Source organism: Nicrophorus vespilloides, unplaced genomic scaffold (assembly GCF_001412225.1).
Source record: "Nicrophorus vespilloides isolate i.1.1-1 unplaced genomic scaffold, Nicve_v1.0, whole genome shotgun sequence".
Taxonomy (NCBI): Eukaryota; Metazoa; Arthropoda; class Insecta; order Coleoptera; family Silphidae; genus Nicrophorus; species Nicrophorus vespilloides.
Genome location: NW_017097940.1, coordinates 1 through 26,856, shown reverse-complemented (window position 1 = coordinate 26,856; position 26,856 = coordinate 1). Strand labels below are relative to the sequence as shown.

The window sequence follows — 26,856 nt, the reverse complement described above, 5'->3', positions numbered from 1 at the left end:
GGACTCAACAGGTCGGCATGGTGAGTGGCGGTCGCCGCTCCGCAATTCCAGATGCCCTTCCGCAGAGTTGGACTCGCCGTCGGCACCAAACCTGCCCTTCTGCCGCCCCCAAATGCAACCGTCACCGCCGCAGCAGCAGCAGCAGCAGCCGCCGTCTCCGATCCTCTCCTCACGGCCTGCCTCGACGCGAACGGAACGTACATATGCACCGCCTTCAATCCTCGCTGCTTCATCATCCAGAAGGTGAGTTTTCTAACGCGCCATATGGACATTACAAACTCGCTTCACATTTCCTCTCACTAAATCTCTTTCTCTCTATATATATATATATAAATATGTTTAAAACGTATATGCGTGTTCGCGTCTTTCGCTCGTATAAATATGTGTGTGCGTGTTGAAAAAAAAACCGCTCCCAAAAAGTGCGAAAATTGTGCGAAATTGGTCGTTTCGGTGCGCGAGCGAAAATCCGAGCGCACAGCTAAAACTCTCCTCTTGCACCACCGCCACTAACACATCCAACATGGATGGACGAGAGACGCCGGATCGATATGTTCACGCAATGTTTTGGATCCGAGATTGATGAATCCGCGACGCGCAACACGTGGGTTTAACCCAACCGAAGAGCACCACTCCTCCTCTCATTCACAACGAGTTGTTCACACAACAACCGTTCTCCATCCTCCACCACAACAACTTAATTCTTAATTAATAACTATATAATAATATAATTTCACAAAATCTATCTATCATTATTCAATTGTGTTTTAATTACATTCGTTATTTGTTAGTTACTTTTTACGTACTGTGTCCCTTAAGCACTCTTTAACCGGTTCAGTCCGGAAAAACAAACTAATTATATAATCATTAAGCAATCTCCATCAAATTCGTTGCTATATTTGCTATTTATTCGTCCAACTGAAAGTAACTAAATTCCAAGTCTTATCTCAGCAAAAAGGTGAGACTAGATTCTATATTGCATAAAGTGTAACGATCAGTTAAATTCCATTATTTATCTTTGTTCGATTTAACGCGTATCCGCGCAAGAGGTGGAATTAGATTTGACATTTTTACCTTGCAGCAATTGCAGCACGAAAGAAGTGGGGAAAATGTAATAACGTTCTTTCTACGCTCAATGCAGATTCGTTCTTGAAATCGAATGCATAATGAAATGTGCCTCCGCGAGAAAGAACGAATCAAATAGACGAAGACAGGTAGATAGAGAGAGAACAAGAAATAAGCAAACAAATGAATGCACATATACAACAGAAGAGAAGACAACAACAAAAAAAGAGGAATGCGCGCGTCAGGTTTTGTAAATGTTATATGTAATATAATAATAATGGCAATATTTATGCCATGTTCATTATTTCTCTCTCTCTCTCTCTCTCTCTCTGTATCTCGCTATTATTGTTGTTTCCTTTTGCTTTCTTTCTTCTCGCCGCGCCGAGGCAAGGTCGATTCCGCATCCGGTATAGAGTTTATCCATATTGTTTGTACGTGCAGCAGGAAAGTGCGCCGCTTGTTGCTGCTCAGGGCCGGCGCACCGCACCGCCAGCAGGAATTCATTACAACCCCCTCGAAGAAGAAGAACACAAACAAAGACATAAACAAGAAACGCCCTCTTCCCAATTATTATCAATTTTGATTAGGTGTATTACGATTTACAGTTTGTTACTGATATCCATTATGCAACTCTATGATTTATAATATCATTCATTCATATTTGTAAATTACAATTGATTATTTTTGAGTATTTTAACTATTAACTGTCCTTTAATTTCATAGATACGTCTGGCAAACAAAAGAGAAATGGAAACAAAAGTCTTTGTATTGCAGATGCGTTTGTGCAATGCAACGAAGATGTCCTCCTGTTGGCTTTTCTTGACTGCTTGTTACGAGCAATATATTACCTGAAGACAACAATATGTTTATATATATACAAAAAAAAATAGCGCGCGTATTGTTGCATACAGTTTTTGCGATTTATCGATCGTTGTATCGTTATTTGTTGGAAACGTCGATGAATGGCGCTGTTGATTGGGGATTCCCGCCGGCGCCGGCCCTGGCGATGCGTTTGCCGTTGCCGCCCCCGATGTTATTAGTAATTATAAGTCGTTTAGTGAGGCAGGCGGGCAAGCAGGCGTTTGGTCATTGGTGCACGGAACGTCGGTGCAGCGCGCTCTGATCTCCCTCTCTCTTTTTTTTCTTTCTTTCCTTCTTTCTTGTTTGTTGCTGATGCTGCTGCTTGCTGCTGTTGCTGCCTCAAAGTCTTCGTTGCTGCTGTTGTTGGTTCAGTTGTTGGTGAGGGAGCGAAGAGACAAGATCTCGATTGCACCACCCCCACTACGCGTTTTTTTGTACAAAGGAAAAAGAGAGGTACCTGAGCTCCCGTCCCCTCAGTGCATTTAGTGCGCCAGCTCCTGTACACATGAACGGTGGTGGTGGCTGCTGCAGCTTCATCAGCAAGCAAGCAAAAGTGTGCGTGCGAACGTGATTGAGTGAGTGTGGGTGTGAGTGCGCGCGTATCCCTGTACCTACTCTACTATACTACATGCACATTGTTTGTATGTGCCTGTGTATATGTATTAAATTATTATCAGCGGATTTTAGTCGCACATATCGGAGAGGTCCTTCCCTTCTTATCATCGACAACGCTCGCACGACGATTCCGGCGTCGAGTGTGCTGCTGTCTGTCTCCGCGGTCTCTGGACGGTCGTGAGTGTGCTGCGAGTGCCGCGTTGTTTCTATTCATTCCTTAACAACGACAACAATAATTGAACAACATCAACAACCAGTGTCGTAATCGTTGTTGTTGTTGTTGTTTCTTGTGGTGCGCGAGAAATTCAAAGAATGAGAGAAATTAATACTCTGATGGATAGAATGTACGTAGAAGAAACGGCGCACAACTCTTTTCACAATGAGCAGAAACAGCGAGTAAGTATTAACAAAATCATAATCATCAACAACAACAACAATAATATTAGTGCTAGGTGATGCAAAGAAAGATGGAACGAGAGAGCGCGAAAAAATGAGCATAACAACAACAAGAACATATGTTTAGAAGAGCCAGCGGCGCGCGTTGCGCAACGTAAAGCACCTAGTCGTCATCGTCGTCGTCGTCGTTCGGCATTCTTGCAGAGACCTGAAATGGGTCAACTCTCAGTCCAAGCAGGAAGTCTTCTCTCTCTCTCTCTTTCCATCTATCTATCTATATGTCTATATCTATCTATATGTGTTTATCGCGCTCTAGAGAGGTGTACTTTCCCTTGCGCCGTGCGCGATCTCTCAATGATATGCGACAGTATAAAACAGACGCACAACAAACTATATAATCTAATGCTTATGTTATCGAGATGACGATGTTGATGGAATGCGTTCGTTTCAGGTGACGTCTCCGACGCCTCAGCAGCCACCACCGTCGACGTCGGGACGCCTCGCCGCAGCCGCCGCCGCCCCCGCATCGGTCACCCGTCTCAATCCGTACGCCGATGTGTTCGAGACAAAATACACCGAGTCGAATAGGGATTCGCTCGTCGAATGGGACCACCACGAGAGACTACACCATCACCAACAGCACCACGCGGACTTTTGCACCCTTGCCACGACCCTGGACGGTGAGTCAACAAATACCATCTCAAATCAATGTATAAATCATAAATCTACGTGATTACCGAGACTCTTATGCAACGCAAACATAAATAACCCAGAGCTCTTTCGCAATGGCGAATAGAAAGGGATCCGAAAATCCGTAACTTTCCAAATATCATTTTTTTTCTGTACAAACATTGCATTTCCATTCCAGACATTTTCCGTTTTTCATTAAGTGTTTGGATTCATGTAATTGCAACTCTAAACGTTGGAAACATTATACCAAACACATACGATCATAGTATTTCTTCATTGCTTTAAAAACGAAAAGCATTGTTTTGACGTTGCATATCAAAATCTACTAATTGAATGATCATATTCAGATTAATCCAAAATACAAGAATCTAAGATCCATTTTAACTGCTTCCTGGGAAATATTATTTCGATTTTTGTTTGTTTATTTCGATATAAAGTAAATGAACTTTGCAAAATTTCACGAGCCGTAATTGTCAAAAAGAGTTTCGCAACATCGAAAATTAGAAAGGGGACGACGCGCCGCATGCAGCAAGAAGCATCGATCATATCGATTTGCAACGAAATTCAATGGAATTCGCAATTACTTCTGCATCTTCATCCGATTCCATCATTAACATTAATTAACAAGTCGGCTTAAGAACATAAAAAATATGATATAGATTTGTACCTGTGGACGAGAGAGAGAGATAATGAAAAACTCGTAGGTAAAATCTAGGAATTTTAAAACGGTTAAAATTTCTTCAAAAAAATCTAGGTAAGAAAATGTAAGAATAACAAGACACGTGGTGATTTTGTGAATTTGAATATCCTTTTGTCGAAAAAGAAAGCTTAAATAAAGAAGATCTTTTTTTTTTCTTTTTCTGAGAAGAGGTACAAATGAACAGATGTGTATTTGCGAGTATTGGGAGGGAAAAAGGTTGTAAAGGACCCTCAAATGGTCAAATCTTTTTGGGATTTTCAAGGGAAAATGGACTTTACGGCAGGGGACAAATAAAACCCAATACTTCGAAAATTGGCGCGAATTTGGCACGTGTTCAGTCGAGGAATTCATGGAATTTTTTTTTTTGCAACGAAAGGACTAGAAGGACTTTCGCTTTGGCATATAATGTAATGACCATTAAACGAGTTTCCCCCCTGATAACATCAATATACGCTCTTCTCGCTATCAGTCGATAACATTTGTAATTAGGTGAAAATGTTAATACGCTATTTGCATGTTTACTCTAACTTTCAATAACATTCATTCATTTATTCGCTAATAACTAAATAACTTTGTTTAGTTTCCAACTCATCGAAACGCGAACTTTGATCAAAAGATCTTACGGTCGCCGTGCACGTTACTCTTTCGACGTAACCGAAATGCACACTAAATAATCTTCAATTTAGTTCCTTGTTCAATCTATCAAGGATCAAACAATCAAGTAGAGGAATAGAAAAAAAAAACAGCCGCGCATATTTATTATATGTTATAAAATGATATTTTTCAAAGCGAAACATAGGAAAAAAAAAATAATTTAAATATTGTTATAAAATCATTCGATGGATTGAAGGACGACGCGACCGTTCGCTCGATCGTGCTTATAATCTAACGTTATTGTTCGGGAATCAATATGCGAACGAAATGAACACAGCTGTAAACAGTAACAATAACAACAACGAAAAGTCACAATAATTTTGTTAATAATAATAATAATGCAATGCAAAAGTGCATCCTGTCACTCAATTGAAGCATCAATTTCGGTTTGAACAGAAAGCGAGTGGGAATGAGCAGACGCGACGAAAATTGTGGAAAATTCAATTGGTTAACTAAATTTATTTTTAAAAAAAATAAATATTTATAGATAAATCTATACGTGTCCTTTCGTCGAATCGAAGGACGCCTTTTTCCTCATTAATTACACGAACCCGAAGAATGTATGCATCCGAAATGAGGCGCGCATTCGAATTACATCTCTCGATTAGCATACCTCTTCTAATATTTTATATAAATAGATGCGAAGTTGAGGATAAAAGAGAAGAAGAGTTTGTTAGAAGCGAAGAGAAATTAACAAATGCCGTCTTCGGGAAGATCGAACGACGTGACCGGTGCTGATTCTACATTATCGCCGCACACGATTTCTACAAATTTCATATTATAAATAAACGTTCTTCTCTCTCTCTCTCTGTGTCTTATGTTAATTACTCTAGAAACATATACAAAATGCATTTGATCATTAGATTTATACAACTTATTCTTTTCATAAGTACAAAAGTTGAAAATTAAACTTTTTATTATACACAAAACTCGTAAATTCATAACGGCTTTTTTTGTAATAGTTCAATTACGTAATCATAGAAGATGATTGCATTTTTTAAGTTTTTAGTTTATTATGCAATTCATTTAGAATAAGAAATACGTTTGAATTGTTGCATATGCGCGGTGACGGAAATTATAAATTGATGATTGCGCTATCTGTGAGCGACGTTGATAACTTCACGTCGTCTCTTATTTAAACACCCTGTAGGTATTGTTTTTTTTTTGAAAAGTGTTCATTCATGTTTAAAAACAGCAAGTTATTATGTTTATTGTATTAAGTATTATTAGAGTTCGCATAGAAGCAGTGAAAAATGTGTTGTTCGAATCAAATTATGGTCGTGTTTTAGTTTATTTTTTTAAATGTAATTGAATTACGTAATGAAGTGATTTAGGCGGAAATGCGTCGAACGTAAGGGCGGAAATGGTAAATTGATGATTGATGGTTGCGCAATCTATGAGTGGCATTGATAAGTTTACTGTTTGCTATGTTATGTTTTGTGATGGTAACAGATTAATGTTTGGAATTTTTCGGTAATGATAATTGGGAAAGAGTGCTGAAATTGCGCGGGTGATGCAATGATAAACTGATGTTTGCATTTATTTGAGTATTAAATGGAGCAATGAATGGAATTTTGGTAATGTGATCATGCGTTTTTAAATTGTGATGCAATGGGACTGTGCGCGCGCTCTGTGTTCGCTTCCAGAAAGCTCGGTGACATTTCAATCGGATGCAGCAGCGAACGTCAAGCGAACACGTCTTTGACGTTCCGTCGGATGGGAGGGAGGAAATCATTGTTAATAATAATAATAACGAAGGTGATTTGGAGAGTGCGATGGATAATATTGTAATAGAGAAACGGAAGAAAAGAAAGAAATGCGTCGCCGGGTCGCGGCAAATATTTGAATTGGCGGGCGAGGATGCGCGCGCACCCTCGTACCTTCCGCTTCCGTCTCAGTCTGGTGCGCCGATCGGCTGAGTGGTGGCGTCTCTGTCGCACGCGCATGCCCGTGCGAGGGACGCGCGACTGCATGGACGTCGTCGTCGGCGGCGCTGCGATCGCTCTCTCCGTCTCAGTCTGTGCGCGTCCGTCTCCGTCCGTCCCGCACACCGTCGTCACCCCGCCACACGCGAGATCGCGCAGTAGCCAGATATTTGTGGCATGTGCACTGCGACGGCCATTTTGCGAGTTTCCGTGAGAAAACTGTGTGCTGCGTTTTGCAAAGTAATCTAAAGCGGTAAGCCAAAATATACATTATTTGCTAGTCTACTATTACTCTACACGTACACAGAACGAACAACAACAACAACGACAACATTGAAAAGATAGAACTAGAGAGAAAAAAAAACGTGCGCCCGGTACAATTTGGGGGGCTCTCTCTCATCATCACCACCACTCGGTGGCACGGTAAAACGAGCCGCGACGATTTCCCACCGCCACCACCACCAACCGCATCGCTCCCAATTAACCAACAAACATCTGCGTGTAATAAAAATTGGTTTTCTTGTGGCACCCGTTAACAGAACAGACACACGCACACACGCATACAGACACACGTACACATTTGCACACGTACACACACACACACACTTATATGTATATATATATACACGCACGCATTTAACAGACAGACAGATAAGTCGGTTTATGAAAGCCGAGTGATAGGCAGGCAGGCAGGCACATGGTTTCCGGGTTACCGCTGCTCCGCTCAGTGCGATTGTTTACGTAATTTTCTCCGAACGTGTCTCCTCCGATCCATCCGACCAACCTTCTCTCCACCTCTTCTTTTCGTTTGTTCGGGTTTTCGGCGGATCCGGTGTGTGCGCGCCGGGGGGTTTGGCCCCCGAGAGAAGGTTCCAAAAAGGGGAGAAAAAGCAGAGAACGCCCGTTTCGTGTGCACCCAGATTTTTCCCTTTGTCGTTCGGGGGTCGCAGCTCCACCAATGACCACATATCACCTAAACACAGGTTAATCATAACAATAATAATAATCATCATCATCATTGTATCCACAGAGTCCTGATCAGATGATCAGTGATGGCTGCTTCAGCTATTATGCATGCCTCTTGAGATTTCGAGTAGAGACTAATACCCGGGGAAGAGAATCAATTACAATCAACTTCTGTAGAGTATGCAATGTTAGTTGACTAACCTCATTGATTGATGTAGACTTTAAACGATTCGCAGTGTTTACCCATCCATCCATTATTATTATTCAGCTTTTACAATGTAAAAATCATTGCACATTATGTTCATCTCATGACATATAACCCTTGATAATGTTTCATCTTTCTGTGGATATACTCAGTTACGATATTTAACCAATCTAATGTTACCTCATTTTCAATACTGTAACTTTTCATCTACTCTATATTTGTACATTGTATTTTAAGCTGGCAATTATATTGTTGTTCTAAGTTTGTTCTCAATTACAGTTTGTTTTTACTTCTTCTGTAACCTGGCAATTAATGCATTACATTGAATCTAATCCAAGTCCTAAGAATGATTGGTAATTTTCAGTTTGGCTTTGTCTCGCTCAATGCAGTGCATGAATCTCTCTCTGTTTGTACTGTCCAAACAATGTGCGATGAGACTCGTATTGATCATCTTTACAAGAATCTGATATTTATGAATATTGTGTTGCTGCAGTTGCATTTAAAGTCGAAGCACTCCTTTTTCTCTCTGCCTATACATCATCATTGTTCGAACATAACCTTAAAAACGCGCTGTCAAATAGTGTGCATGTGTGTGTATGGTCATTACATATTTCCACAACTTGTGTAATCACCTGTATGTATTGATACCGAATTGCTTATGCATGCTGCAGTCACTTCGGGTTCTAACACGGAAGGTAGCTTGTTGTTATATTCATTCATCAATCTGCTTTGCAAAATCTATGATTCCATTGAAAATGAATTTGATCTTTTTTACACTTTCACAATCTGTTCTACATGTTGATGGTGAAAATTGATTAATGATTTCGGAGAGATCAAAAATTGTATTCTAATTTTATAAATATCATAAGATCAAAGTCAGCCTTGGAAAGAACATTTCTTATTTTCTTGATATAATTGACTCTGAAAAGGTTTAGGACATAGTCGTCATTTGCATGCCAACTTGTATATATAATAATAATAATTGTTGTTTGATTGATTGATTTTAGGAATATTGAATTCAATCAGATCTGTGATTTCAGTTTGATTATCACGAAAATAGAAAAGAAAGAGATACAATTTGCATAATAGAAAATACACATTGAGCATCTGACGTTTGTTTTTAGGGACACTTGATTTCTATTAGAGAATGACCGAAACGTGCAGTTTCTTCGCTCCGCACAAACTTAATTATATAATTGTAAACTGTACATTTTATGGATGCTCGTTTGCCATCAGTTCGCCAACTCTCTTGTAAAGTCTCTTTGGAGATATTAGTGAAATTCATCGTGTCGGGCAAACAATGCGTTTTCGATGTTTCCGATACTTCAGAAGATTGAGAGCTTATTTCGAGAATTTCCAAACTTGAGGTTATTGATCAATTAATTAGGTTACACACTTTGTCGGATTCATAATTCATGCCACCGCAGTCACATGGGGGGGGGGGTGGCGAACATTGATTTGTTGAACTTAAAAAGATTACGAAGAAGGAACACTCGTTCACCACGTGATGGAAATTCGGTTGTATACATGCGATGTATTCGCACTTCTAAAGTGAAGCGAACTTGACCAGACATGGGATTATTTATACGTTTCATCTATACCTTGATAGCAACAATGGTTGTATTAGTAACCTCCTGCTAATTGATTTGAATTGCTAGTAGTTTCTGTAATCATATTGTATTCGGATTACACTATTTGTGATCCTCAAACTAATGGCCAATCGTCCCATGGCACTGCAACATAATAATAATAATATATAAGTGCATTGAAATTGGGTTGAGGTTATTAAGTAACATCGGCATCGTAAAAAAAATGGAAATGCAAAGAGTTTAAGAGCCCCGCAGGACATTGATTATTATTATGTGTTGCTTTCATCGAAGAAGGCAGTGGCGGTGAGGTCCAATTACGTAAACGGTCTTTGAGCTAAAGTGTCGAGCGAAATCCATCCGATTAGGTGTTATCTAATCGTCTTCTTTTTTTTTTGAAACTATCCTCCAATAATAATTTCTCTTGCAAATGGATTTAACATTTTGATACATCCGTCCTTAATTTTGAATATGTTGAATTTCTAATTGCGAATGAGAGGCATTACAGTAATCTGGCCTATTATTTAATTAACTGCAGATAATTGCGTGCCAAGTTCCAATTGAATCATCAGGCATTTTCTCTATTAACGGATTTGATTTCCATTGATAATTGAGCTGGTGTGTGTGTATTTCTTTTTTCTGCGACCAATTGAGAGTTAGACTGTTGTTAGAAACATGCTACCAACATCCATTATAATTTCTTTGGCGAATTAATAAGATTAACCTCGGGTTAATTGATTTATGGAAAACTTGTCTTTTTCCAGCTTACCTCTTCCTCTCCATCAGACATTTTACACTGACGAATCATTGAATGAATCTCTAATTTGAATCACAATTAAACATTTGTCGCGTTATGCTGTCTGTGTTGGCTGGTGTCTACAAACTTTTGTTAATCAAATTTTTTCTTCTTCTCTCGTTTGGTTCAAATCGATAAAACTCTTCACGGTTTCCCCCTCATCATTGCACCGATGGAAAGAGACATACATACAGAGAGAGAGAGAAAGTGAGAAGAAGCGGAATGAAAGAAATAAATAAAAATAAGAACTCTCAGCGGAACGCGCGAATTCATTACGAACAATAAACCCGATGATTGCGCAACACCGAACCAACTTTCCAGTGCGAAAGATCGAAGACTCGCGATATATTGGGCAACAATAACAACAGCGTATTTTCCATAACTTGTGGCGCACGGTCAATATGTAATGGATCTTATATGACACATATTAGATACTTTATAAGCTGCTGGCTAAGAGCAATTTTTATATAATTTAGCGCGATAAGGAAATTATCGAAAGGCCAAACATTATGTAAAACTCTCCAACACAAGGAGGATAAATAGAGGGAGAGAGAGAGAGAGTTCATTTGTGGTTTAGATAATATTTCGAGTGGAGCGAGGGAATAAGAAAAAAAAAACTAATTCTATAATTAACTTAATTGATGATTGCGCGATGATTTGGCATTTCTTTGTTTAAATATATTCAATGTGCATAGGTGTTTTTTGCCGATTAGAAAACTAATTACGTATTGAAACGCGTACGTGTAATAAATACATTCGTTCGTTTATTATTATTATTATAACCGAGACATTTAAGAAGCGAACACAACACCCGACTTCCCTCTCTGCATTATTAAAAGCTAAAATATATGAATATGAAGCTCCAAGATAAGCGACGATTCAAAACAACATTGTTTTTAATGCCAAGCGAATATTATGTGTGTGTGTGTGTGTGTCTGACAGAGTGTGTTACGCAATAATTGATGTTCGATTATAGCGAGTAGTGAAACGTACGGAGATCATTTTAAAGTTTTCTTCTTGCAATATTGATCTAACAGGATTAATAATCGGTATTTAATGCAGCAACAATGATTCATCACTGGGGGGTGGTTGAGAAGCAAGGGGTTGTTGTTGTTGTTTTCGATGCACCACCACCACCCTTCGTTCCCATCAGCTATTTCCACCCACCCTCACTCGCACGGGCCAACTCACCAACCCACGCACCCTTAAAAACCATTTCTCTCACATTTTAGTTAAGCTTATACTCTTCACAATAACAACAGAACGAAATAAATAAACAGACCGGTGATACATGCAGAATAATAAGAAAAAAATAGCTCCGGATCAAGTATGCAATATCTCGGAATTTCCTATTCGCATTTAAATTTGCTTTGCACGGTTTCAAGAGCGAAACCACCTCTCTTTCTCTCACACACACACACACGAATACACGGATATTCCTTCTCTGTCTCTATTTATAAAGAGCTCAATGTTGAGCGAGTGAGTGTTTCGTGTTCCCTTCTCAGAAAGTTCTTTATTGTATATACATTTTATTTTTATTTTTTTCGTTCTTCTAAACTTGTTGCGTCCGTGTAGATTTTTTTTTGTGCTGTTGCGTTTACAACTAAAAATAGGATTATCACTGCGCGACTGTTATCAGCGAGCCCATTGTTACCATTACCGTCATATCTTTATTATTTATTAATAGTAATTGATTTTTCGTTGCCTCTCGTTCTCTATTTGAAAAAAATAATAATACATGAGCGTGTGCGTTAACTTTGATATAGAAGTAAGTGATATTTAACTATTTTGTGATGATTGGAAATAATGAAGCTGTTAGGATTGATATGATATCGTGCGATGATATATGTGAATGAGACAAAAATTGGATTTTGGAAATGTAATGTAATCATCGATTGTTGTTTTAACGTTTTGATGGGGATTTTTATTATTAGAGTGTATTTGAAATTGTTAACATTCGGATGCGGGACGACACGTCAACGACAGAAATATCGCGTATATTTGATGGTTAAATATAGTGAATAGGTTTTTAACTGAATCCGAGGTGCTTATACAAACGGCATCGCCGGCTACTATATTATTCCGTCCGCCTCTCCTCTTTTCTCTTGACCATATCAACAAAAAAATATAATTTCAAATTTGAAAAGTCCGGGAATGATAAATTTCCCGGAGTTGTCCACGTGTGAAAGAAGGGAGACAGAAGGAAGAGGCGTCTTCGTGGTGATGGTTTAATATGTTTCGAGAAGCCTCGCAAATCAAATGAAAGGGACGACGAACACACGACTAGAGTTATCTCTTCTTTCAACCGCATATCAATCGCAGCTTGAGAGCAGAAACAAAATATAACAGACGGAATTGAATGTTGGCACTTTGAATGTCAAAACAGATATATAACAAACGGATAGACAACAACAACGACGACGACGACGAACAACGAACGTGTTTTCGAGAGTAGTGAGCTTTTTTAATTGGCACAGTCGATGCTTTTGTGTGTGCGTGAAGGAGAAATTGGAGGAGGAGGAACACATTAGCTCGGTAAAAATAGTTTCGGCGGCGATAATATAGTGTTTGGATGTCGGACGATGTTCGGATGGAAAGATAGGAGCGTTGCAAGAAGGATCATGTTGTTGTTATTGTTAGTGGTGGTGGTGGAAGAGAAGTAGCAGTTTCATGAAGGGTAACTAACTAACGCATAAACGCATATGGGGGTTAAAATGATTTGAGTGTTTTTCGCGTTGATGCAATTGAAATAATTGAGGGGTGGGGTCGGGATGATTATTTTAACGTGTGAGTAGTATTAGTAGTAGTAGGAGGAGAAATGAGGGATGATGTAACGCGATGATTATTGATTTGTGTATGGGACCGAGAAAGAAGTGTGGTGGAGGAGGTGTTTTCTGTCTTGCGTAATGTTTTATTTATTTATTGTTTTCTGTTTGCAGGCTACGTGTACATGAATGGGGATGTCGGGAACCTGCCAACAGGGGCGGTGTTTGCCACCGCCGCCCCTGACAGTGCCGGCATGCAGCCGGTGGTGCAGGAGTTCGTCCCGGTCAACGGCGTGACGGAGGGGGCTGAGGGACTGAGCCCCGTCCCGCCCTCAGCTCCCGCCGACACTGGGACATTGCACCAGCAGCAGCCAGCCTCAGCCTTCACCTTGCCACAACTCAAGCAGATGCTCTCACAACAGTTGGAATATTATTTTTCAAGGTAAATCAGAGAAAAACAGACAGACAGACAGAGAGAGAGAGAGAGATCACCTTCTTCTCTTCATCATGCTGATTTCTTTTCTTTTTTCTGATTGATTGATTGGACTTGTTATTTATGTTTGTTGTTTTTTTTTTGCAGAGAAAACTTGGCAAATGATACGTATTTGCTGTCCCAGATGGACAATGACCAGTACGTACCCATCTGGACGGTGGCCAATTTTAATCAGGTGAAGAAGTTAACCAAAGATATAAAACTGATAACGGAGGTGTTGCGCGAGTCTCCTAACGTCCAGGTCGACGAGGAGGGCGTCAAAGTCAGACCCAACCATAAGAGATGCATCGTTATTCTGAGAGAGATCCCCGATAATACTCCTATCGAAGAAGTCAAAGTGAGTCCAACCATCGCCAAAGTGATGAGGCAAATGCGCCTGTGAATCATAGCAATTAACAATTAACCATTTCTCGATAACGTAGGAAAAAGGTCAATCCACATCTCTCCAATTGGAGCTGTATTTAATATGTAAAGATAAACAATATTCAACATAAAATGCAGCATCACTTGAACGATGAGAACGTCATGTTAATAATAATGAGTAATCTTGTTATTTTTATTCATTCATTACTTGCAATCATTTTTTGGCAGACTTCGCGAATTTCTATGTTTTCGCAAAGTCGTCTTCTCTCTGCTATATTCAGATGACGCCTGTTTAATCGTCCATTTTATTGCCATTATGTATTTATTGATTACTAATAGCAGGAAAAGAAAGTCCACTATTAATTGCATATTATAATTTAGCTAAAACTAGTGTCGGTTGCTCAATCCGTGTAATTTATTCTCGCAGACATTGCAAAATCTTAGATGAGAGATCTAAGAGAAAGCCCTTATTTATTATTTGTTTCTTCATGTCATGTCATCCTGTTGCAGAAACTGTTTACCGGCGAAAAGTGTCCCAGTTTTATTTCGTGCGAGTTCGCGCACAACAGTTCGTGGTACGTTACCTTCGAGTCGGATGAGGACGCCCAAAAGGCATACCGGTATCTGAGGGAAGAGGTGCGGGAATTCCAGGATAAACCCATAATGGCTCGTATCAAGGCGAAGCCGATGAACAGGTTGCCCATTCCACCGGTGGCAGCCGCAGCGGCCGGTACCGTTGTCAAGAATGGATTCCGCGCGACGCCGCCTCCCGCTGCCGTTTACGACCCCGCCGCCTTTCCGCCGGGAGGTCAACAGAGATTCATCTATACGGCGAACGGAACACCTGGCCAGTCCGTCTCTTACACGAATCAAGTGCATCACGTCTACGTAAGATGAATTTCCATCCATCATTTCCACAATAAACGACAACTAACGCATTCTTTTATTGCAGCCGCCTTACCAACAGCAACAGTATTTCACGTCGATGATGCCGTGGCACGCCGCTGGTGCGTACTACGATATAAACCAAGTGTTTCAAATGAACGGGCTGGCGCCGCAGACGTACAAACATCAATCGTACCGGAACAATAACGGCACTAGACCACGTAAGCAAAGCCGCGGAGGCTCCACCCAGACGGATGGGCAGCAGCAGGGACCGCCTCAACCGCCGTCACTTGTGGGTGGTGTAGCTGCAGGTGTAGCAGGAACAGCGAGTGCTATTGCGGCGACGTCGGTGTCCGCCAACGCTACAGCAGCTGCCGCGGCAATCGGATTAAACCAGAGGCAGAATCACCACCAATTGCAGCAACAGCAGCAGACAGTCATTTCTGCGCCGCCTCCTTCCGTGTCTCCTCAGGGCACGCCAAAAATCAATATCCCAGGTGCCAAACCCCCTTCGCTGATGGGAGACGCCCCACGGATCCATCACATGGAAGAGCAGCCGCATAATGTCAACACTGCCGCAGGTATGTTGCTGTTGATGAGAATACTTATGTCATGTGCAAAAGCTCATATTAACAATGAGTTAACAAAAAGTTTTAGGTATTCCACTCGTGTCTTCTGAGATTCTCGAAACGTACCGACAGCTGCCGGCTGGGCATCCCGGCAAAGACTCGATGGGACCTCCTCGGTACAGGCGAGGAAAGAGAAGAGAGGACGAAGTGGTGACCGCGTTGAATCCGCAGCCGCAGCCCCGAGAGAACGTCAACTCCAGGGGGCTGCAGTTTGATCTTGAGGATTCCGCATTCCCACCACTACCAGGTAAATTTCGTTTCAAAGGTCGGTAACGCAACAATTTCATATAGTAGTAGTAGCCATAGAAGCAGTAAAGTTAAAGACAACAACTATGAAGGCCAATACGTATCATCGTACAATACGGATTAGCTTTGATACATGGTAGATGCATGTTCGATACATCCTAGCATAGCACTATAGTGAATAAGACATATGATATATTTTTGTAGGTGGAGCATCTTCCGGAAATGTGGTCGTTGGCAAGCCGCAACTTTTGATGAACAGTGCCGGTGGTGCGTGCGGCAGCAGTAGCGGAAGTAGTGTAGGTTTGCCGGTCGAGGTCTTGCAGACTCCTCCGAGTGCCGAGCCACCGCTTACGCAACAGAACCTCAGTCATTGGGGCGAGAACCGACTGGCGGACGTGGTGAAGGGTACGGCGAAAGGAAAGGGCAAAGATTCTGGGAGCGGTTCAAATTCTCCGCGGGCAGCATCACCTCAGCAAGCGTCACAGCAATTGCAGCAGCAGCAGCAGCATCATCCTTATCATCATCAGCAACAGCAGCATCAACATCAAGGCACGTCTACTAACAATAGCAGACACGCTTCGACGACGACAACGACGCTCGCCGATTGCAGCAAGAACGATGCGGTCGATATTCAACTTAGTACGGTTACACTCACGCCTCCTAGCTCACCAGAAAAGTACGTTATCCTCTACTTAAACGGTAGAAGGTCTTCGCCGAGGACGTCATTTTAATCTTGTTGTGTTTCGATTGCTTTCAGATTAGTTCCTCCCGTGACAACGACGACGAAATGTACGATGGCTGACAAGTCGACGAAAACCGATGACGCTCTGCTGAATGGAGAACTGGTGGATTGTCCGACGACGACCAATGCGGCTACCATGACCACGGTGGTGTCCAGCGAGGCGGCGCCCCGGGTTCATCAACCCAGCACCGTAGGACCTCCCCGTTCCGCGCACGCAGCCCATCCTCCGTTGCCGCCACCGCACCACCACCATCATCACCATCATCACCACCATCAACAGCAGCAGCAGCAGCAACAACAGCAACACCACCACCAACAACAGTCGCAGCCTCACAACAAGCCGGATCACAGTAGCACATCAACTTCCCGAACGGAACAACCGTCACATCCAAGGCAACCATCCACACCGCCTCTACCTGTAAGTGTTAATTGAGTGTTTGTTAATCATCATCATGCATATTTTAACCGTTTGGACTTTTGCAGGATCCAAGTGGTAATCCACCACGAATGAGCTACGCACAGGTGGCCCAACATCACAAGGAATTGCAAAAGCAGCAACAGCAAGCTAAAGAGAAGCAACAACAATCAACTGCCGAACAAACAGTCGCATCAGCCTCCGCTTCCGTAGCCGCAGTGAAGACCATCGCCTCCAGTATATGCAATTCTGTAAACAGCAGCAGCAGCAGCAACAACAATAACAACAACAACGCAACCTCTCGTATGCAGGTAGATCAGCGCGAAAATAAGGAGACGAGAGGTAAATATTATTTTAACGTTCCCTACGCTAAAGCCACTAATTGATGAGTCTGGTTCGAATTAATAATCGAGCGCACTAAACTTGATCTTGCAAGCATAACATTTGTTGGGGGGGGGTGTGAGGAGGGGTCGTATAAACTATTGAATAACAGAGAGGAGGCCCTTCGTACAATTCTTGCGTGTTTACATAATATCTTGATTGTGTATTGATTGTATTAATAGTGTAACGATTTTCATATGCGAAAAAAAAACAGCCAATATATATATATAATTTATAGGTATAAAAATAGGTTAAGGATGATATGCTGATAGCTTCGTTTTATCATGTTTTAAGCGATTTTTGATTAAACAAGAATTTTAATGAAAGAAAAAAAAAAGTTTGAAAAAATATATATAAGAGGTAGGATAATTTAATAATTGGCCCATCGGTCGCCCCTCAATTTGTGAATCGTTCAAATGGATTTCAGAATTAGATTTAGAACGGGATCAAATTGTATGATTCGAATCCAATTACTAAAACTCTTTTCAATAGTGTGTGTGTGGGTGTGCATCGCTTTATTCAAGTTGCGAGTTTACTCGCATTTCTATATACTAGTCAAAAAAATATACACTGTACGACGACGACGACGACGCAGTGTAATCACTTCAAATAATTTTCCTTCTGCAATTTCTTTCCTACAGTCACCCTTTCTCAAATTTTACTGTTGTTATTACATTCTGGTATTGCAACTGATTTCCATTTATTTCCTTCGCCATTATCGATGTTTCTTTTAAATTTGGAAAGTGTTTATGAATTGAGGGGGGAGACTGGTGTGTTTCTAGTGATAATCTTTAGTTTTGTTTCTTTTTACTACTACTACTATTATTATTTTAATCATCACTTTTTTTTGTGTATCGATTGTTTCTTTTTAAGTTAATTATTATACGGTGATAAGCATATGAAAATTGAGGAATTGCAGATTGTATTTGGACTATTGCAAGTTTTATTTTATATATAACTTGTTTATTTTTAGGCGATATATATATATACATAAACAAATTATTCTTGAAACTAATTATGTTTATCGAAAGTGGAGGTAATTTTTATGAAAGAAAAAAAAAAGAGTTTAAATTAGATAAACGGCAAACATCCCCCACCACACAACATATTTTTGTAATTGAAAAAGTAATATATATATAGACATATATTTAATTATTGATTTTTGATTGTTGATAAAAATAAATTAAAGCAAAAAAAAAATACAATACAAAACAAATAAACTTTGTTTTTTTAAGTTTTCATTCCATAGTTTATTATTAATAGAGGAATACAAAAGTTTTGTATAACTTAAAAATAAACAAGTTGTTTGAAACTTTTTGGCCGCTTCTGCTTTTATTTTATTTTATCTTATTTTTGGTTTGATTTGATTTTCGTTGAGAGGGAGTTACTTTTTTCATTATGATGATGTGTGATGATGATTTTTAGTAGTTCACTCGAGTTTAGCGTAAAAGCAAAAAGAAAAGTGGGAGTAAATGTTTGATTAATTAATTAATAGAGGGTGGTCAACAGCAAAAGGAATCTGGTAGTCGGGGCGGCACAAGGCCAGGAGGCGTTGCCCGATCGTCGACGGCTGGCCAATACGATCGTCCGAATCATCAGAGGAGGAGACAGCAGCAGGAGGCGAGGACGAACCATCCCCAGTTGCGCGACTTCGTGCGTCCCCGGTCGCCACCCAAGTAGCTAGCTACCAGCAGCGATCATTGGTTGGACTACTTCTACTACTACTACTATTCGGTGTGTCGGTGTGTTTGTTGTTCATGATGATGATAATCATGATTCGCGTTTAGTTCGCCATTTATATATGTGAAAAGATATATATATATACACATATATATATATATATGAAATAAGATTAGTGNNNAAAAAAAACAGACAAATGGAGAAAACAGGACTAAAATTGATAGCCGCACTGAAAATATCAAAAGAGGAAAAAAAAAACAAAAAAAAATATATATTAATATGTAATTGTAATATGTAAGGAGAAGGAGGGGGAAAGAGTAACGACGGGCGTGTGTATAGTATATAAAAAAAGAAAAGATTGGCTTGGATGCAGCAGCGCGCGCGTGATTATTGTAAAGTGAGGAGAGAGATGGTGTTTGTAAAATGATACTGAGAGGAAGATAAGAGGATGAGGAGAAGCAGAAGAAGGAAGGAAGGTAGTCAGGTGCGGTGCGCAACTTAAGTGTACTAGTATGTGTGTGTATATAATGATGATGATGATGATGATAATCTCTATCTCTCTCTCTCTCTCTCTGTATATGTACGTTTATATATGCATATTAACTTCACACACTTAATATCGTGCGAGTCATAATTGTTCCTAGCTCGAGATATATACTGTTGAATATTTAAATATGTTTATTAGTGCTCTGTACAATGTTGATATCATGTAGTTTATATCTTATTATTAATTGATTGATTTGATTGCGTTTATTTTCACGGGGAATAACTGACGAAGGCGGCGGCGATCACGATTCCGAACGATTACCGGTGCACGGTGAACATTGTAAATTAAGTTTATATTAATATTAATATCGTAATTATTATTATTTTTTTGAGGTGGAGGAGCCGGGCGCGCGCTTAGTATATGCAAACATACATACATTCACGCATATACATTACATATATATAAAAAATATTTATATGATAACGGAAATAGTGGCGGGTTAGTTGATGATGTGGAAGAGAAGGATGAGGAGGAGGTGGAGGAGGAGGAATGACGTAAAGACGCTGAAGAAGCGAGAAGCGTCTTTGTGATTGAATTTATATTAACATAATAGTAGGTAGGAGGGGAGGACGCGCGCGACACATACACACAAACTCTCTCTCAGCCGGCGACCAACAAGAAAGAAACCCATGCAGCAGGGATAAATTAATTATATATTGAATAATAAAAATGAACTAAATAAAATGAAAGCGTGATCGTGCATAAACATATATATATATATCTATATTTTCTTAATTAAACAATTTAATTTAATTGCCTTGCCGCTCTTTCTCTTCTCTCTCTCTCTTTCTCTCTCATTGCTTCTTTCCGCTCCCGGGTTTTGCGGATTAAAATGTAAAACGAAGAAAAGGAAATATTGAAATATATTAAAGCAAAGACACTTTTTATTGGTACACAGTTTCTCTGGATGAATCGGTCTTCTCATCGACATTAATTTTACGATAGTACAGATACATTTTTTTATTCTCTTAAGGAATTACTACTTTCTTTCTTTCTTTTTTTAAAAATTATATTTATATATATATAAGGAATTGTTGACGCGATTTGAACAATGTGTGCACTTGAGATTGTTGTTTCTCTCTTGAGTTGTGTTCTTTTTTTTGTTTGTTTGTTTGTTTTTGAAGTGTGCTTGATTGTTTGATGGAATTTTGCGAATATAATGGTGCGTGCATGCGAGACTGTATTTAAAACAAGAAAAATGAATGTTTATTCTATATATATATATAAAAATGTACACACACACACAAATATATATAGTTACTATGATTGTGTAATTGTGATGATGATGATGATGATTTTGGTGCGGTTCTCGGATAGAGGTTTGAGAAAGACGGATATAGATGGATAGAGAGAGAGAGAGAATAGGTTGTGGTGTGTTTGTGTGTGGCGCGATTCAAAGAGGAACACTGAAAGTTGTACAGACCATTATTATTATTAATTATTATTTGTTCTATAATTATTTTTTTTTAATTTACTTATATATTTTTTTTTTGTTCGAACGCAAAAGAAACTACCATTATTATTGTAAGCTGTATAGGAGGGGAAAAACTGTATGATAGGTTCTAGTGTATATTATTATTATTATACATACGATAACTTTTGTTGGGATTTTTATTTTTTAATTTTTAATCAATTTATATGTTATTACGAATTACTGCTGCTACTACTACTACTACTACTATTATGTAACGCGACAAATTCTCTCTCCCAGTAACAATCGAACTGTAACGAATCCTAATGATTATTATAATCATTTCTTTAATATCTTATTCAGTTGGTTTACTTTCTTTGCGTTTGCTTAATTTTATCATTATTTCGTTTGTTGTTGTTGTTCGCAATGGGCTAACACCATCACAGACCACAAAATCTCGTGCTCGATGATCATGACGATGACTACGATTTTCTTTTGTTTTTTTTTCTGGGAGGGAGGCATCCTCTTGTTTTATTATTATTATTATTCATTTTGTTTATCGGAGATTTCGCTTAGTTTTCTCACGTTTCAAACACGATTTGTTTTACATCTATTATTATTATAATTATAATTTCTGTGTGTTTGCGTCGATATATAGTGAAAATAAGAAGGAGGAAGAAAAAAAAACGATTTCGCGCAAGTTTATTAAGGCTGTAATTATTAACTTATAATCACGGATGGAAATCGATCACCAAATCCAAATGGATCGAATTCACCGGATTATATAATTATTATTATATATTATTATTATTTTTTGTTTATCTTATTATTTTCTTGTTGAAATATACAAAAAACACGTATCTTGATTTTAATTTTTGTTTCCGTTTTGTTTTTGAATGCTTCTCGGTTTTCTCACGTTTTCTCTTCGTATCATACTTTTGTTTCAACAAAAAAAAGAAAAATGTGATTCGACGTGCGTGCGTATGTGAGTGTAAAGACAAATGAAGTTTGGGCGTCGCGACGGCCTCAGTTGTTTATTGACATCAGCCGACCTAATTTTTAAGCGTGATAATTCCGTGCAATCCTTCTTCTTTTGTTTTTGTTCTTTACCACCTTGATGATACAATTTTAATTTTATAATTTTTATCATGCTTTGCTACTACTATTATTAGCACTACTAATTTTATTTGCTTGATTTGTTTTGTGTGAGATCGCTTCAGTTAACGCGAAGGTGGATGTACTGCTGTGATTAGTTTTATTTTATTATTATTATTATTATTTCATCTTTGTTAATAATAACGATCGGTGGAGGGTGGATTTTCAGTTGATCTTTATATCCGTTCTCTTTCTCTATATGCAGTTAATACGACGGTAAATTATTTGCGTTGCTTTTTTATCTTCATCACCACTATATGTCAAGTCGAAGGTGCGGATTTCTTGTTTGTAGGCTGTGTATGTAAATAAACGAAAACAATTAAATGGGAAAAAAATGTATTGAAATAATATATATATAATAGATATATATATATATTGAAAAAAAAATGGTGTGCATTGATGACAAAAGAATGCTCCTACAGAAAACGGGATTTGTTTTGTTTCACTTAATATGTCAGCCAACACTTGTTATTTTAATTTCTCTTTCTCTCTCTCTCTCTCTTTATCTCTTTCTCACTAACACTCTTTGTTTACTATTAAGTTTACCTTGTAAGACTGTCGGCCGATTGATTAATTGATTGATCCATCCATTTGTAATTACAATATATATTTGTTATAATTTTCAACTTTTTTGTTTGTTTGTTTTTTTTTAATGATTTGTTTTCTTTTTTTAAATCATTATTATTACTTCCTCTCTCTCTCTCACTCGCTCATATGAATGTAGCAATCCCAAGAACCTGTAGCTTTTGTGTTGATTTACTCTTATCACTACTACATTCTTCAGAATTACAGAACGATGAAACACGAATTGCTCCTCCGTCTGTCTGTGCTTCCAACGCGTGGATTTTTTCAATTATTCTTATTTTCTTCTGTGTATTAAACTAAATGTGAAAGAGAGAAAATGCAAATCCAAGATTCCTCTGTCGTTCGTACTCGGTGTCAAATACTAAATATGTAAGAATTGGCGTTTACAAATAACGATCGTAATTATTAATGAAGTGTGTACATAGATTAAGAAGTATATTTATATATTAATTAATTAATTGGACGCGAAAAAGAGTAGAGAGAAGAGTAGTAGTGTACACATGGAGCGATTTATTTTGTTCGTTTTTTTTTGTTTTTTGTGTGAAATCTCGGAAATATGTATATGTATTTTATAATCGATGAAGTGTCTTATTGATTTGCAAGGAGGCGTCGTGAGACTCTCGCGCCGCGACGCTTTACTAAATAATTGTAATTTAAGTTTGTAATTAATTGTAATTAATCAAAGTGTCTTAACCCAGCATACATTTATATATATATATATACGTGTATATATATATATTGAATTGAATTGCAGAATCATTCCAATTGCAGTTACCATTGGAAACGTTGTTGCCATGGATTTTCACCGCGAATTCGTTTCGTCTCTGTTTCCCTCCGTTTAATTGGCATCGCCATGGAAACGCCAATAGTAATTGAAAACTTGACGCGTTCACAGTAGTAATAAACAAATGCAGCGAAAATAACAAAAGAACAACAAAAGCAACGGTTATAAATAATTTGAAGAAAAAAAAACAAAAGTTGCGCGCTTAGCTTCGATCGGAGATGCAAACCAATATATATATATATGTGTGTGTAATTGTTGATGGTGAAACAGAAAGAAGAAAATAATTTGATGGTGATATTGTAATAATTTTTGCTGGTTCTCGTTGCCAAATTACGAATTTCATTTTCTTTCCTCTAAACCCCCCCTTCTTTATATTTTCTAAACTCGTGTTTCTTTCTCCCCTGGTTTACTTGAATTTATCACATTGTAAAGACTGTTGTATACAAACAAAAATAAACAAACAAATGAAAAGTATGATTATATAAATATTACAAGTATAACGAAGATATAAATAATAATATATATATATATGAAGATGATGATTATGATGAATGGTGATTACAGATGGTTTAATTGTATAAGAGGATAAGAAGTGAAAAGAAAAACAACCGTTGAGGTGGTAACAAATACAAATTAAAAAAAACACTGCTTTCGTACCTAAGAACCTTCGTATGTGTACATCAATATGCATGTATATATAATTATTATATGACTATATGAAATATATTATTATATACTATAGTGCTTTCTTCACGGTGTAATATTGTAAATTTTTAAAATTGTTATATTGTTGTCTGTGAGAGAGCGAGAACGTATAGGGTTCGGAAGGGAAACCTTTTGTTTTCGTGGGAGTGCGCCTGTTTGTTTTGTCTTGTCGGTGTTGCGCGTTCGGATTGCGTTTGAAACAAAAGAAAAGCTCAAAAATCAGAACCAAAGCCATCGCGATTCGAGCGCATTCATCCGAATTCGCAGCATCTGGATGACACGACGAGTTGAGATGAGATGAGAACGCTGAAAATTAACCACGATGATGATGATGATGATAATTAATGATATTGTGTGTGTATGCATTTCCCCCTGGCGTTTCCTTTCATCCAAAATAATACAAATATATATATATATATTTGAAAAGATTAAGAAGAAGGAGAAGAAAAACAAATAATATTAATAAGAAACGAACGATATCGGAGGTGCACGAGGCGATTCGATTCCTACACAACCTACTCGCCCTTCCCTCCCTTAAAACCAAAAGAAAACAAGTGAAATTCTGCAATTAAACCGGAAATAATGTAATGTTTATGTTGTAGTAGAACGAAAGAAAGAAAGAAGAAAAGTGATATTTTCATGAACCCCCCCGTCCTTATGTGAAACGAGATGACGACGAAAGCAGCAAACCGTTCGAATCGTCTCGTGCGCGATCGACGTGTCAAATATTATATACATATATATATTTTTTTTACATAAATTTCCATTCTCTCCACTCTTCGACGAAGACGATGACGACCTTTCATTTGCTGTATAAAAACTAAAACTAATTTCGAAAGGTGCTAAAGAGAGGCCCCTTCCTTATTGAGAAAAAAAGAAAAATAAACTACTCTGTATTATATTTATCATATGTTATTATTTTATTATTACGATTATCGCAATGATTATTATTATTAAATGTGTGTAAAAAGGTGATGATGATAATGAAGAGAAGGGATGTTGTAAAATAGGCCTTACATAGCTAAATCACAATTTATTATTATTACGATATATTAAGAGATTATAATTTGGGTTTGTTTCACACGTATATATATTTTTAAAAAACATGAATTTACATTTCGTATCCTATTATATATATATATTTATCTTTCTGCTATGATTTATGTCTCTCCCTTTTTGTTGAAACTTTGGTTGGAAAATAAAAAGAAAAAAAAAACAACAAACAAACGAACAACAATTGAAGACCTAATTATTATTATTATAATCCGGTTAAAATAATGTAGGTGCAATGGAAAATTAAATGCTACGCGCGCTTTTGTTTGAACGGTACCAATTTGGTTGCATAATAATACAAAATTGGTCGAAGTGAGTGAAAGTTTCTGGCGAGTTTAATTTGAATTTAAAAATTACTATTTTAATAAACAAAAATAATAATAAAGTATAATATATAAGTGATATGTTATTTTTTGTTTATAAATAAATGGAAAAATAATAATTGAATTGAATAGTTGGTTGTATACGTAACCTTTTTTGAATTCTTCTTGACAAACAAATTTGTCAATTGAAAAATGGGTTGCATACGTTAATTAATTGTTAATATAGAATTTGTTCTTATGGTTGCCTATATCACGAAAATCTGATACGAAAGGTCGTTGATTCGATTCCCAAAAACCAACATAGGGTAAAATTTCTAATAATAACTGATTCATGTCTAGAAATACCTTTATATTATCAATTGTTGCGAGAAATTACGAACCGATGTCGCTACATGGATTACTTTTTGGGAAACAAAGCTTTCTCGAATTTCAAAAAAATACTGTCGCGTCTCAATTAAACGTTCAATGAATGATAATGTTTCGAACATTTTGCGCATTAATATAAGAATTTCATTTTAAATTTACGTAAAATTAAATTTAATTGTTTAATTATCGAAAAATCATGTTTTTTCTTTAGACAACTTACCTTGATTAACGAACATCTGCCGTCGCAAATCGAATCGGCGTAAAATGAACCCATATTTACAGTGAGGTAACTATAGGGTTTAATTCTATCTAAGTGTAAAATCAGTAATTAATAAGCGTTATTTCGCAGTGAATCGGCGCAAAACGACGTTTACCTGTATAAGCTTCTTAATTTAAAGAAAATCAGTCACTAAGTGAATGACATGAAACTAAGTAGAGTAGTTATAATAAAGATGACGAGGAAAGTAATGGTTTACATACTTATTGTTTTGTATTTTTTTTTTTCGAGAACATTTTTATTAAAATGATATTTGTTCAGTGCTAAACATAAAATTAACAAAGTTAGGCACAATTCATATATATATATATATTATCTTATTTTTTTTCCCTCAATCAATCTCTTATGCATTTGCAACTTCATTTTCATCATATATATATCATCATATCTGTTGATCACAACGGTGTGTATAAATAAACTATGTATACATATATATATATATATACTGTATATAAATTGTTAATAATAATTACAAATAAGTAAAATCGTAAAATCTAAATGCAAAAAAACAACAACAGGTCAAGTGAAAGAAACGAAACGATTTTGCGCACGAAGAATATGCACACACGCGCACACATAGTCAGAGAGGAGACAA

The 26,856-nt window shown here is 37.8% G+C and overlaps 1 protein-coding gene across 9 annotated transcripts; it reads left to right on the top strand.

Annotated features, from left to right (window-relative positions):
* Positions 1 to 21,969, top strand: LOC108561383 (la-related protein CG11505). Of its 9 annotated transcripts, XM_017919285.1 has the most exons (12): positions 1 to 243; positions 3,386 to 3,614; positions 13,396 to 13,663; positions 13,802 to 14,051; positions 14,588 to 14,965; positions 15,030 to 15,543; positions 15,614 to 15,856; positions 16,042 to 16,513; positions 16,595 to 16,997; positions 17,063 to 17,336; positions 18,871 to 19,093; positions 21,263 to 21,969. In XM_017919285.1, the coding sequence occupies exons 1-11, from the start codon at positions 52 to 54 to the stop codon at positions 19,053 to 19,055; spliced, it is 3,408 nt and encodes a 1,135-aa protein (XP_017774774.1). In that variant the 5' UTR covers positions 1 to 51; the 3' UTR covers positions 19,056 to 19,093; positions 21,263 to 21,969. The 9 variants fall into 9 exon arrangements, with proteins under 9 accessions (XP_017774774.1, XP_017774775.1, XP_017774778.1 ...); XM_017919286.1 differs by lacking the exon at positions 21,263 to 21,969 and having other exon boundaries at positions 15,620 to 15,856; positions 18,871 to 19,227; XM_017919289.1 differs by lacking the exon at positions 21,263 to 21,969 and having other exon boundaries at positions 18,885 to 18,984.
* Positions 21,970 to 26,856: the final 4,887 nt, after the last annotated feature.